A 13,270-nucleotide genomic window follows, 5' to 3' on the forward strand; every position below is an offset into this window, starting at 1 on the left:
ATGGAATTTCTCCAAACCAGATGTGTGTCTGCTGATGTTCACTTTTCTCTTTATGGAACGTGTCCATTACCTTGATCCACAGCAGAGCACATGTGTTTTGTTAGGTCTGGTGCAACTGTCTGAGTCTTTCTACATTTTTTCATGAAGCTAATGTCTGCAGGTGATGTCACACAGCTTTTACAGATGCAAAGTATAGAACAAGTCACACACCATACAAGGCTTAGGTACACTTTAGGACGTTACCTAAGAAAGCAGATACTGGGAAAATTATTAAAGTCTTCAACCAGTCAGGAATTGACATGCATTTAATGTTTTATATTTGCATGGATGGTTGGATGGATGGATATATTTGCATGGAAATGAGTAGATTTGACAATAATGCCTCCCATAGACAAAAAGACCATAAACAGTCAGACACCCTCTCACATAAAAAAAAGTGTGTCATAAATCGTGTTTTTAGTCAAATGATTTGAAGACTAGGCTCTTGAAAGGCTACAACTAGTTTTAGCCTTTCAAGGCTAAAACGTTAGATGGATAATGTTTTTTTGTGATGCTCCTGGTGGAAATTTACAAGAACAAAAAGATTTGAACAATGGAGAAGCAAGGGAAGCTTTTGGCTACAGATGTGTAGTGTGTACAGAGCCTTGTTCTAAAAGACCACCTGAAGTAAAAAGAGAAGACACTGAAAATGTGGAAACGACACTGGACACAACACTGGGTGGGGCAACAGAAAGAGAGGCCACCTACTGGTGGCTGACAATGTTGACTTGACTATATTTTTCATGACCTGTAACAAAAAAGTTTCTTTTATGTGTCATAAATAGCAATACACAGTAACTATGACTGACATGACATATTCAAGTCTACATTAACAAATTCAGAATTAAACTTTACAGCCAGACAACAGTATTTTTTATTGCCAAAATTGTTGTTGCAGGATGTGAAGAAGCATTAAGCTTGAATAAATGTACAAAAATTGTGAGGATTGCTTATATTTCTAAGATGGGAACAGACCAGTACACAGAGGTTCCCGACAGCCAGGGCTAAGCTTGGTTGTAGCCTCAATATTCGTCTTTAGGAATCTGCTTTCCAACAACAAAAAAAGCTCTGGTTCTAGAACCAGGCTATCACGTGGATCACATTTTCCATGTATTTTATCCCCGCATTAAAAGCTGCACAGGAACAAAGAAACAAGAAGATAGCCTTTGTGCTGTTTTCCTGTGAGTTCTTCTTGGAAATATTTTCCTCAGTCCAGCAGTCCATTATGAGTCTCAAAGGTTTGATGTCTGAGGTTCACGTTAGGGAATCAACTAATGATTCACAGTTAAAAATCACGCATCAAACACCAAAGTTTGGAATGTGCCTCCACAGGAGATTTGATTTGGTTTATGTTAGTAATGAAAGTGTTGTTTTTTGTTTTTTAACCATTAGTGAGGTGAGTGTTAGTCTGCACATCAGCTGCATATGTTTTACAGACACTGCTTTTACATAAGCCAGTATACAAGTGAAGTAAACCAAATACAATTTGTTGTGGGACTGCACCACAAAATTGCAGTTTACATCTCCAAGTACACTAGGACCTAGTCTGCTATATATATAGTATCAATATTAATTAAATGATAATTAATATTTAGACTGGTCAACCAATACAACATGTGTATCATTTAGTGTAGAGAGAGAAAAACTAGTAATGTTAGATATAATAATTATTGTATATGTTATTATATGTTCTATATATTATTCTTTAACCTACACAGTGTGTGTGTGTTGTTGGGGGGGAACACAGTGTGAAAGTAACAGCTTATTTGATCATGGACAGCACAAAGAGGGGATTTCCAAATCCAGATTTATCCAGACTACATTTTTTACGACTTGGTCATGGAGCTAATCAAGTGAGAAACACTGAAAGATATAAAAATATTTTAATAATTACTAATCTGGTCTCCATCAGTGCCACCTGCTGAGAGATGACTCAGTTAACATGTGTAATATTTGTTGAACACAGTCTGCTTATTTATTTTAGAGTTTAGTCATTTAAACTGGAAGTCATTATGTTCTTAGAGAGGCCTAACTGGAGAATGTGTGTGGGTGTTGAGGTGGGTCAGTCAGTGAGTCTGTGTGGGTGGGGGCTTCGGTTTGAGTCCCCTGACAAACTTGGGCCCGAGAAACTCGAAGCAAACGTTCTCGGGGTTGGCGTGTAGACTCCCCCCCTCCTGACGTCACGTCTGGAGGCAGGCTGCTCGCGCTGCTGACACCGTTCACCTCCAACGGAGGAACTTTTTGGAGTTCTCGGGCTCTCCTGGCTCAAGTCAAACAGGCTGAGAGAAACCCGCTGCAGCCCGCACAGCCTCGGCGCTACAGGCAGACAGAGGAGGGCGACGGGCTCGTCTACAGCCGAGGAACACTGCAACGTTACAATTTCTCTTTAATTTGTCAGGGCTAAGTTAGCTCATTCTGATGGTTGGAATTCCGTATCTACAAGAATATGTTGAGGAATACACACGTTTTTCTTACTCGTAAGAAGTGAGGAGGTTTTTTTTACAGAACAGAATCTGGACCCTTTCCCCCCCTTGCAAACTTTTATCTTTACTTCTTCATTGTGTGTGGATATGGCTCGGATATATTTGGGGTTTTTCCTTTCCTTTGGGATGTTTCTCTTCACGCTTTGTGTGTCACCGGAGCGGCAGCAGAGCCAGAGCGGCTTCAGGAGGCTGTACGTACTGCAGCCCGGGCCGGGGCCCGGGACGGCCGGAGCCAACGGCGGGGTGCGAGTCAGCTCCATCTCGAGTCTTCACGGCCTGTCGGGGCAACCGCACACGTATAATGTGGAGCTCACAGCCAACTTTGGCGGCCAGGTCCGGAGCCGCAGGATGGGGAAGCAAGCGGCGTCAGCCCCGCAGCAGCCGGCAGTCCGGCAGGAACAGAGCCAGAAGCAGCTCCTGAAGCTGTCCGGGTAAGAGACTGGCACCGTGTCAAGAGGGAAACAGGGTTTGCTAGCGGGGAATGGATTTCATGACTTTTTGTAAACTTTTATGTTAAAGCAAATAGTTTAGAAAAGCAGAAAAACGAGACACCTATAGGTTATATTACAGCGCTATCTGAGTGGTATGCATAACTTTATTGTGCAATTGTGCATGAAGAAGCGGCTCTCTCCTGCGCACAGGAGCACACCGCAATCATCAGGTGCTGACTTTTGTTTGACGCTATCAGGAGCTGACAGTGTGTATTTGAGTTTGGTTGCTCTCTTAATGCGCAGGTCAAACATCGTCTAACCCGCCTAATGGACCAAGTAGGCCAGTGATGATTGCCCAATAAAATTAGCTGGCTAACACACGACTCTTCAGACAGATAACAGTAACTGAGACTATTTCCAGAGTTAGAATGTGACTGAATCCGTGCTGCACTTTGTTACTCTAAATGTAGGCCTGCGTTGTTGCAAAGGCTTAGTATCCTCTTGGAATATCCACACAGGTGTGTTTCTTCCAGTCATGCCTTGTTAGGCCTCTCCTCTTCAGGGTGAAGTTGACTGACCCTGGTCCTGTTAGTTTGCTTTACCCGCAACAGCAGACAAGTTGCACTTTCTCATCATTCTTATTGGCAGCGACCTCATATAATTTCTTTGTGACTCTTTAATCAAGGTTGTAAAGGTTGTTATTGAATAACAATACTAAATAAGAACAAGAGTTGTCTTAGCTACACTAGACCTACTCATTTGTATTAACTGTTTAATAGGTCACGATCAGTTTAAATGAATTTCAGGTAAGTTGTAGGACAGTATTTATCCACAGTAATTTGTATTTGGTGGTATGGCACTCTTCATTGACTTGCCTGCTATTACAGCTGAATATCTGGATTGCATCCAAGGAGAAGAGCATTAGCACAGAACAGAGCAGGCACCACTTACAACAGTGATGACACTGATTATGTCTGAACCAGCAGGAAATGGAAGAGGGGGTTGGAAAGTGGCTTGCACATTCAAAGCAACTATGGCCAGGCTAAAGCTGCCTAAATAGCATGCATTATGAGATTTACCAGTTGTAGAAGGGTATCAGCTGAGCAAACACTGAATGTGGACTCGCATAGAGATCTGAGATTGTGGCTGAGTTCGACTTCTCGGCCTGCCTGCACTAATGATGCAGTATTCCAACAGAATCACAAAGCAATTTTGTAGTAATTGTTTTTCAGTATAAAACTGACACAACTAAAGGTACAATGAACATACATGTTTGTATGGCGTTGAGCATGTGCTGCAAGAGCAGATTCAATGCTACTTGGGGTGGCTGTAGCTGAGGAGGTAGAGCAGGTTGGTGGTTTGATCCCAGGCTGCTCTGCAGGCCAAATATCCGTTGCTTTCTGATACATCCACTGGAGTGTAAATGTTAGATAGAAAGCATTTAAGCATAGAAAGAAGTGAATGTGTGACTAAGGCATGTAGTAAAGTGAGTGCTCAGGTAGACTAGAAAAGCCCAATACTGTATGAGAACCAGTCCATTTGCTGTATCTTAGTATTGACACTCCAAGTTTCTCTTACAAGTCTTTTCCTTCATGTGATGTTTTGATGGTGGTAGAGACATAGAGGCAATTTCTTAATTACTATTTGAAAACGGTAAATGAACTCGTTCTTATAAAGCGCTTTTCTACTCTATATGAACATTCAAAGTGCTTTTCACAACTTGTACATTCATAGGTGACCTGCTACAGCCTCCATGAGGTTTCAGTGGGTTTGAGATCTGCTAACCATGAAGGCCAGAAGCCACAAGCTAGCAGTCTTATTATGAGCAAAAAATCAAAGCAGTTATTCAGAAATTTTTGGAGACCAGTGAAAAAGAGAAAAGGTCCTGATGTAAGTAATGGACATTTGTTTTGTGATATAAATCTGTTGTTCCTGGTATTGTTTTGTAAGGTTAACTATATGAGCTCATAGTGGATGTACAGTCACCTTCACAGGTAACTATTTGTAGCTCCTCCCAGTACCAGAGAAATAGATTTTCAGTTTTTTATTAGTGAGGGAAGATCCTGTGACCTACTGCTGTTTAGGAGAAATAAAATGTAAAGTTGAATATTTTTTTAATGACAATTATATTTCATATTAATGAAAAGTTGTTTTTTGTTTGTATATGCCGTCAATTAGAGTTAGAGAAAAACTCAGAATCTACAAAAATCACTATTCACACAGTCAGCAAAAAATTGGAAATTGGATTTGGTTAAAAGAAATACACTTGGTGGCTCTCTAGTAAACAGTCCTTCTAAGGGGATACCTATACAGGTACCTATAGGTACAGGAGGTGGCTGATGGCCACTACATGATGCCTACCTCTGTATCCACTCTTAGTGATGAGCTGGCTTAGTTCTATGCAGAACAGCAGTGGGCCATCAAGTCACCATCAAGTGTGTATATTCCAAGCTTGATGGTGACTTGTGTGCCTTGGAATCAGTGTTGTTTTCCACAGTTCCACTGAACACCTGATGAATGTTTTTAACACAAGCTCTCCAGGATCCACGAGCAGGGCGTTGAGTCGTAGGGTTTCTTGGAGCCAATTCAAATCAGGTGTTAAAGTTCTGCTGTATTGCTCTATCAACCAATTACTGGTGCTTTGACACACTGCAATTACTCCCATTGCCCTTCTGAGCTGTGCCCTGGTGTTGATCTGGAGTCTCTTTGTCGGATGTCTGCTATTGTGATGTTGACCACTTCTTGTTCTGGGAGGTTGCTGTGGTCTGCTCCTAGGTCCACCAAGCACTTTGTGTTGGTCGTGTGTAATGCCTTTCTCACAGATATTCTTCCAGTGTTGCTCAGTTTCAGTTCTAGTTGGGTCTGCCTTTTTGTACAACTTGTTGTGCCTCTTATTCATTCAGGACCCGTCTCTCATTTTGAGTCTCATCAGAATCTCGTGATTCTGGCTTCCAGGCTTCTTCTCCATGTTGGAGCGTTCTCATCATCCATTCTTGATTTTATACCCAGGTGCTTCTAAGATTACTGTCAGTGAAACCTGAGCGCTCACTTTCCGTGCTGTATTCATGTCTGCCAACATCTGTTCTGATTGGACTTTGCTAGTGAGCAAGGGGAGTTGTGCCCTTGGATGTGCTTCTCATAATACCTCATATTGTTGTCATTCTTTGTCCGGATAAAACTGTGGGTCTTTGTGGACTGGGTCTAATTAGTCTGTACCATGACTGATGGCCTTTTAATGCTTGACTCCTGGGGCTGATTTAGCATGAACAACAAAATGTTCATACATTTATGTAGACCCTGCCCATTTCTGTGTGGGGATTTTTAAGTAGTGCCATCTAAATGGGACCTGGATGTGGTCTGTATCTTATTTTCCAAAGGACAGTGTTCTTGTTATTCACCGAGTACCAGGATATTGTAGGGTCTTGACCTTAGAAAGCACTTTGAGGCCACTGTTATTGTGATTTGCTGTTATATAAATAACATTGAACTGATTTGAATTGAAATGAAATTGATCTCTAGAGTGTAGTACCAAATCTTAACATTTTTTACTACAACACACAAAATGAGTGACAAATTAACCTGTAAGAACATCCATCCAGTACAGGGTAGCAGGGGGTTGGAGTCTGTCCCGGCTGTCACTTGGTGAGAGTGACAGGATCCACAGTGGTGAAAAAAAACAAATGTCCCTCTTTTGACGTTGAAGCTAGCAACAGGTTGCACTAAACATGGCTTTATTTTGGACAGGACAGTAGAACAGACGGGAAAGCAGGGAGGGAGTGCAAGGGAAACAACACACGGGAAGCCCAGGGCAAATTCAAGCCTGGGCCCCTGCAGTAGCCTTCCAGCAGCAGGTTTTTACAGGCTGTAAAAAGATAATTCATCCAGTCTTTCAGAAAACAGTTTGCAAGGGTATCACCACCAGTGTTGGTCAAGTTACTTGAAAAAAGTAATCAGTAACTAATTACTGATTACCGCCCCAAAAAATAATCCCGTTACTTTACTGATTACTTATTTTCAAAAGTAATTAATTACTTAGTTACTTTTTAAAAACAGGATTTACAACCTGAAGAGGTGATAAAGCGATAGATCTTTCAGTCCAATTCTACTTTTTCTGCATAATCCATCATACAAAATGTAATCAAATGGAAAAGTCTCTTTTTAAAACTTGTTTTATTAGTTTTAACCTTTTAACTTTATACATCAAGCAAAAATTAAATTATATGCAACATTCACTGACTGGAAGAAATTTGTTTAACGTTTAAACCTATTTTCTGCACATTCCAGCACATAAAATAAAATATTTTTTGTGTTTACACTCAGTCTTTCAAATAGATGCAAGTAAAACACAGCAGAAAATAAATAAAGTCAAAGACTCAGCGGTCCTGTTGCTCTATTTTCACCTGTAAAGCAGGAGTAGGTAGGCGGAGGTTTACCCTGGTGCAGGTGTGCAGCGGTCAGTGGAAGAATCCGCGAGTTTCTCTGTGAGTTTCCCATTATGTCGTAGCTACTCGGTGCTTGTTGGAAGTTTAGGGGTTTTTTTCGCTGTAAAAAGAAGTTTTCTTCCCACGCACAGCGGACACTAATGTTTTTGTCACTTTTTATGGAATCAAACTCAAAGTAACGTCAGTACTTCCACGCTTTAAACGCTGCACGCTCATACTCTCTCCCGCACTCGATATGTGATCCATTGTTGATCTGCACACAGCTGTTGTCACGAACGTCGCACTCGCTTACGTCACTGTCGTGAGACATTCTCGCAAAAAATCACGGTTTTAGTAACGCAGTAAGGCAGCGTTCCTACGGGAAAGTAACGGTAATCTAATTACCGTTTTTGCAATAGTAATCCCTTACTTTACTCGTTGCTTGAAAAAAGTAATTGGATTACAGTAACGCGGTAACGCTTTACAAGTAACGCGTTACTGCCCATCTCTGATCACCACTCTGTGAAAGATTGTAAGTGCAAACAACATAAAACTGAAAAGCATTTAGGGATTTCATGTCTTTTAGAGAAACTGAAGAAATCTTTATGTGCAAAGGACAAGAATGAAAATCAGCACTGGAGGATCTTTAGACAACAGGCAGAAAATTAGAGGTAACTGGAAGTTGCTATCAGTGTAAAATATCCATCTTCTATGGTGGTATTGATGGTTTGGGGGTCATTAGGACAGGTGCTGCCATCTGTACAGTGTCTCTTTCAGGGAAGGACTTTTAACAGGACACTGCCAAAACCAGTGTCCTGTTAAAAGTCCTTCCCTGAAAGGAAGGACTTTTCACACACCAGCAGCTTGGTGTGTGAACTGAACTTCAGGTAATCAGTAAAGTCAAACCACAGTTTGAAAAGCAGATCTGTGAATTAAACAACAAAACGTTGCACAAATACATGCAGAGTAAACTACAACGTTAAGCTTGCGTGTTTCCAGCCAAGCGTGAGTCATTAAAACTGCAGACCAGTGGCTGAAGGAGCTGATTTCAATCTGTTTGTTTGTTGGCTTAAACATGTCGAGTAGTTTAGTTGTGTCCTCAGGAATCTTTGGTTAGAATGAAAAGAGGGAAAGCGACCAGTACGGGAACACAAATCCACCAGTCTGTGTGTGGTCTCGCCGCCTGGCTTCAGCTGCTCACTCTGTGGCCTGGCAAAATGTTGGGATGTGTAATCAGTGAATAAAATTCAGCTGTGAATTTCTGTCACCCCTACCAAAAGGAAAAGAGTCTGAATTTTTACCAGAATACACAAGGCTGCAAGTGTGTGTCAAAGTACGAAGTGTCTCCATAACCTGATTTGGTTACAAAATAAGTCTGTAAGTGTGTTTCTGTTCCTGCAGTTATAATTTACAGCATGCTTTTCCTGGTGAACGCCTTGTTCCTGTGCTATACATGAGTGTGTGTTGATAGATTTGAAAACTGTTTTTGACTAAATTATGGGGAAGAATAGACTAATGCTTAAGCAGAGCTCTTTCAGAGCTGACTCATATGTTGGAGCTTCTTAAGAGCGCATGAAAACCCCTCCCCCATTCTCTGGGGTCAATTACTGCAAAGAGTGGTTATAGTTTTCACACACATTAGTCTGCAATCACTGACAATGTGATGCAAGGCAAAACAGCACTGGCAGTATGTGTGAATGGGTCGGGACTTTTCAGCTGAACTTAAAAACCCTCTGCTGTCCTCGATGGCTACGTCTCCCCCAGAGGAGGGAAAAGAGTGTGAAAAAAGAATAAGAGATCACAAACCTCCATCTCATCCTATCCCCGTGACTCCTCTGTCACACAGCCCTCTGTATGTCCTCCTCCACTACATCCTCTGAGATCTTCCTTTTTTCTCCTGCCTGGCACTTCCATATTCAAAATTCTTGTCCAGTATAACCAGTATACCCCTCATTCCAAACCATCTTAACCTTGCCTGTTTAACTTTGCTGAACCTGAGCTGTTCATCTGATGTACTCGTATCTAATCCTGTCGCTTCTACTCACTCACAAAGGAAATCATAACATCTTCAACTCTACCACCTCCAGCTTGGCCTCCTGTTGTTTTGTCAGTGCCACCAACTCCAAAACATACATAACAACCAGGGGTGGGGGAAAAAATCGATACTGTGTAGCATCGTGATATTTTGTTTGCTAATAATGTATCGATACAGGGACAGCAGAAATCGATATTTTGTTACAACAAAGGTTTTTGTGCTCCGACTTCAGAGCATGTCGATCCTTTTTCTGAGCAAGAATCCTGACACTGTCCAAATGTGTTTAACTTGTTTTTTGGCAGCAATAAACATGACAGTTTACTTATTTTAATTTAAGACATGTTTTATTTTAATTAAGTTTAAAACTTTTTTATTTAATGTAAAATTATATTTTGTTTTAATTTACTTTCAAATTCTTCAGTTGCTGAAGGGGCTGCATAGTTTTCATAAATTGCATAGTTCAGAATAGCTATAATTGTGCCAGATGGTTGCATTCAGTTAAGTTGGACTAGACTGTAATACAAACCGTTCAGTTTGTCAACAATAAAACTGACTGAAATGAGAGAAAGACTGAGTGTGAGACTTTGATATTAGATAAAATGAATATTGATAAAGTTTACCTTTATGTACAGAATCTGAATATCGCAAAATATTTTTAAAAATTGCAATAATATCGTATCGTGGGATGTATGGTGATTCCCACCTCTAATAACAACAGGTCTCATTACCATCTTGTAAATCTTCCTGTTCCCCTTTGCTGCTGTCCTTATGTCAAAAATCAGCTGAGACTCGTCTTGGCCCACTCCACCCTGCCTGCACTCTTTTAACCTCTGGGTAATTTAACTCATCTATCTTGACTATCTCTATTCCTTAAATGTTCATCTTTCCATCTGTCTTTAAAACTCTCTCTTTGGCATATACCTACCCTCCCAGTTCTCTTGTCTACTTTCTTCATCTCCCCACTTTTTTTCCTAATCATTTAATTTGGATACTTTCCTACACTTCTTCATTCCACTACCACCTCTTCTTATCCTCTTTTCTCTGTCCAGAGGATATATCGAACACCTTCTTGACAGTTTCCTTCAGCACTGAAGCTGCACTCTCCATGTCATCTGGTATCTCTTCCCTGGATACTAGAGACGAGTTATCAGTGAAGAGTTACCCCATGACTGTCACGGGAACTGCTCTTGCTCTGAAATCCCAGCGTCTCCTCCATGCCTCCTCTGGGATTCCCGCAGAACTGCTAACGCAGTCAGCTGGAAAAGACTCTCCATTGCAAAGGAGAAAACTAATGAATACACTTGCAAAATAAAAAAAGACATGTCGCCTTCACATAATACACAACAAGCAAATAAACCTCATCAGGTGTTTTATTGGTATTGACGTAATTGCGTGATTTTCAGTAAAAAAACAAAGATCGACACTGCACACTCATAGACTGGAGTGACCTCAGTGCAGATATTTTTTGGGCCCTTTCTGCCACGTCATCCCTGAGCAAACACACTATCTCACTCTCTCCCAACAAATTGTTGCATTGATGTCAACAGGTTCAAATACATTTTCCACAAATGACAGAAAGCGAGGTCAGGAAGTACAAATTATTTCCTAGTTGCAGGATAGTCGTCAGTTACAGCAAGATGATGTATGCAGTTAGTTAGCAGAGAGAGGGATGTAAACAGCCTAGAAGACTGACTGACTTTGGAAATGTTCCTTCACAGTAAAGAGATCAGAGTTGTGCCATTTGTTGGCCTCATTTCTTCTGTTCATAGAATTACTGTAGTCTGGTCCAAATATCTGAAAGTAGCAGTTAAGGTAGTGAAAACATCATTGTTAATTAATGCACTCAATTTGTTACTATGGCAGTTAGCTTGTGCAATCTTATTGTCCTGCTATGTCATATCGTCTGTGATGATAGAACAGAGATATGGTGTCTATCTCCTGTCTATCTCTGAGTTCCTATAAGTTTAAAGTCAGCATTAGTTATGACACGTACATTTAAAACGTTATAAAACACAAAAAACTTGAGTTTTTTTCTATGAAATTATTGCAGTTTTTTTCCTAAAATGTCTTTTTTATTTTTCTTTAAAACCCTAATAGTTTTAGGGTAAGGATTACTTATCGTCAGTCAAGGCTTGCACCTCAAAGGGTGAATAGTAATTCATCTGTGTATGAAATTACAGCTGTCAAATATATATGGCTCAGTGCAGTTTGATCCTGTTTTGAACAGACCCGTGTCTTACAAGCTTCTGCCATGTGTCTCAAACTCCTCAAGAGGTTAAGACTAACTTCATCACCTAACCACTCTCTTTGTTGATGATGTTTGTTGGAAACTCTAGCTGATCCAGCTCCTACAGTTTAACTTAACCAAGTCTGTGTGAATCTCTTTAAGATTCAAGTTCGCTTTTTAAGTGTAACAAACTTACCACAATAAACACTGTTTTACAGACAAATCTTGCCTTTCCAGTCATACTTAATGTCACGAGGCCAAACCACATCTCAAGCCCTCTGTGAGCATTCAAGTCTGGAAAACGTCTGCCTAACTATGATGGAACATGTGCATGAAGATCAAACTTTTAGGTGTTAAAAATTCAAATAAACATTAATATGTTCCATTTCTTTATTTAAAACCTACGCTGAAGAAATTTGAAGACGAAACCAGACTGCCAAATTACACACGTGTTTAGGTGCAAGAATGTAGAAAAAGAGGTGATGCTGGGATAGCATCAAGTTATGTGCCAGCATGTACGTTAACTGGCTTTCTATGGTTCTAGTTGTTTTATCTGCCTTTTCTTGTTTGGTGTTTGCAGGGTGAATGTCTGTGGAGGGCAGTGCTGTCACGGCTGGAGTAAATCTCAGGGATCACAGCGGTGCACGATGCGTAAGTTTGCACTGAACACCTTTCAGCACAACAGCACCTTTACATTAAAACTGCTACTCCAGGCTACGTAAGAGCACTAGATGCTGTGTTGCAACTGTCTCTCATTCTTCTTCTGGTTCGGCTCCTGCAGAAGTTCTAAAATCATTTTCTTTCACAAAAATGGGATACTTAACAAAGCAAAAACTGATGTTCTGTAATTGTGTAGATGGGCATTGTGTAGATGAACTACAGATGGGCAACATTTTAAAGCAAAGACAATATAAAGTGTGTTTTTCCTACGTATACTCAGAGTTATGAAAATATACCCGTTTGCAGTGTTAGAAAAAGTCACCAGAAAAGCTTCAGGGTATCTTGACATGGATTCTTTGATTAAATGGAGCTCTGGTGTAAAATAATACCATTATTCTAAAAGATATTCCCTCATTTGGTGCTTTTATGGTATAAACAATTGTGTGGTCGAGGAACGTGGCCAGGAAAGAAATCGAAACCACTGCCTGATGAGCAAGTACTTGGTGGTAGCGAGGAAGATCTCCCAGTTAACAGTGTGCCTTGTATTTTTTCCCATATCGCTAGCAGTCAGTTGCAGCAGCTCCCATTATTGTTTCCATCCATCCATGCATTGTTTTTCCTCTGCAATCCTCTCCATCTTTTATCTGCCGGCTTCTCGTTTAATTCTTTTCCCAAGGAGAACATGCGTCTCGTGAATGAGTCGTAGTGTCTGGATGTTTTACATTTTTAAATTGCTGTCTGCAGAGTCATGAGGAGGTTATTATTGTACCGTCCAACTGGGGAGAACATGAGTCAGAGTGAAAGAGAAACAGATTTGAAATGGACTGTGTCTCTTGGCTCAGAAACATTGTTCAGGCTGTTTTCTTATTTGGGTAACTCACTTGCTATTCAGGAAGTAAACAGCTTTTCTCCAGTGTTGTGCCCATCAGTTGTAGTTGGGAAAGAAGGTTGTTTTCTCTGTAGAGCATCGCCAT

General features: G+C 40.7%; 1 protein-coding gene across 8 annotated transcripts in view; it reads left to right on the forward strand.

Moving 5' to 3' along the window:
• Positions 1-2,256: 2,256 nt before the first annotated feature.
• ltbp1 (latent transforming growth factor beta binding protein 1) overlaps positions 2,257-13,270 on the forward strand; it is a 136,581-nt gene continuing 125,567 nt past the window's right edge. For 7 of the 8 annotated variants that reach the window (XM_086258230.1, XM_086258234.1, XM_086258231.1 and 4 more), the window contains exons 1-2: positions 2,257-2,953; positions 12,217-12,287. In XM_086258230.1, the coding sequence (XP_086114356.1) occupies positions 2,610-2,953; positions 12,217-12,287 (415 nt within the window). In that variant the 5' untranslated portion in view covers positions 2,257-2,609. Of the gene's footprint in view, positions 2,954-12,216; positions 12,288-13,270 lie in introns of those variants that run through there. The other variant, XM_086258238.1, reaches the window with a different exon arrangement.

The sequence above is a fragment of the Aulonocara sp. 'chitande type north' Nkhata Bay genome, linkage group LG13, assembly GCF_057382095.1.
Source record: "Aulonocara sp. 'chitande type north' Nkhata Bay isolate Kocher_YH1m ecotype deep benthic linkage group LG13, A_spYH_male_GT1.1, whole genome shotgun sequence".
NCBI classification, from domain to species: domain Eukaryota; kingdom Metazoa; phylum Chordata; class Actinopteri; order Cichliformes; family Cichlidae; genus Aulonocara; species Aulonocara sp. 'chitande type north' Nkhata Bay.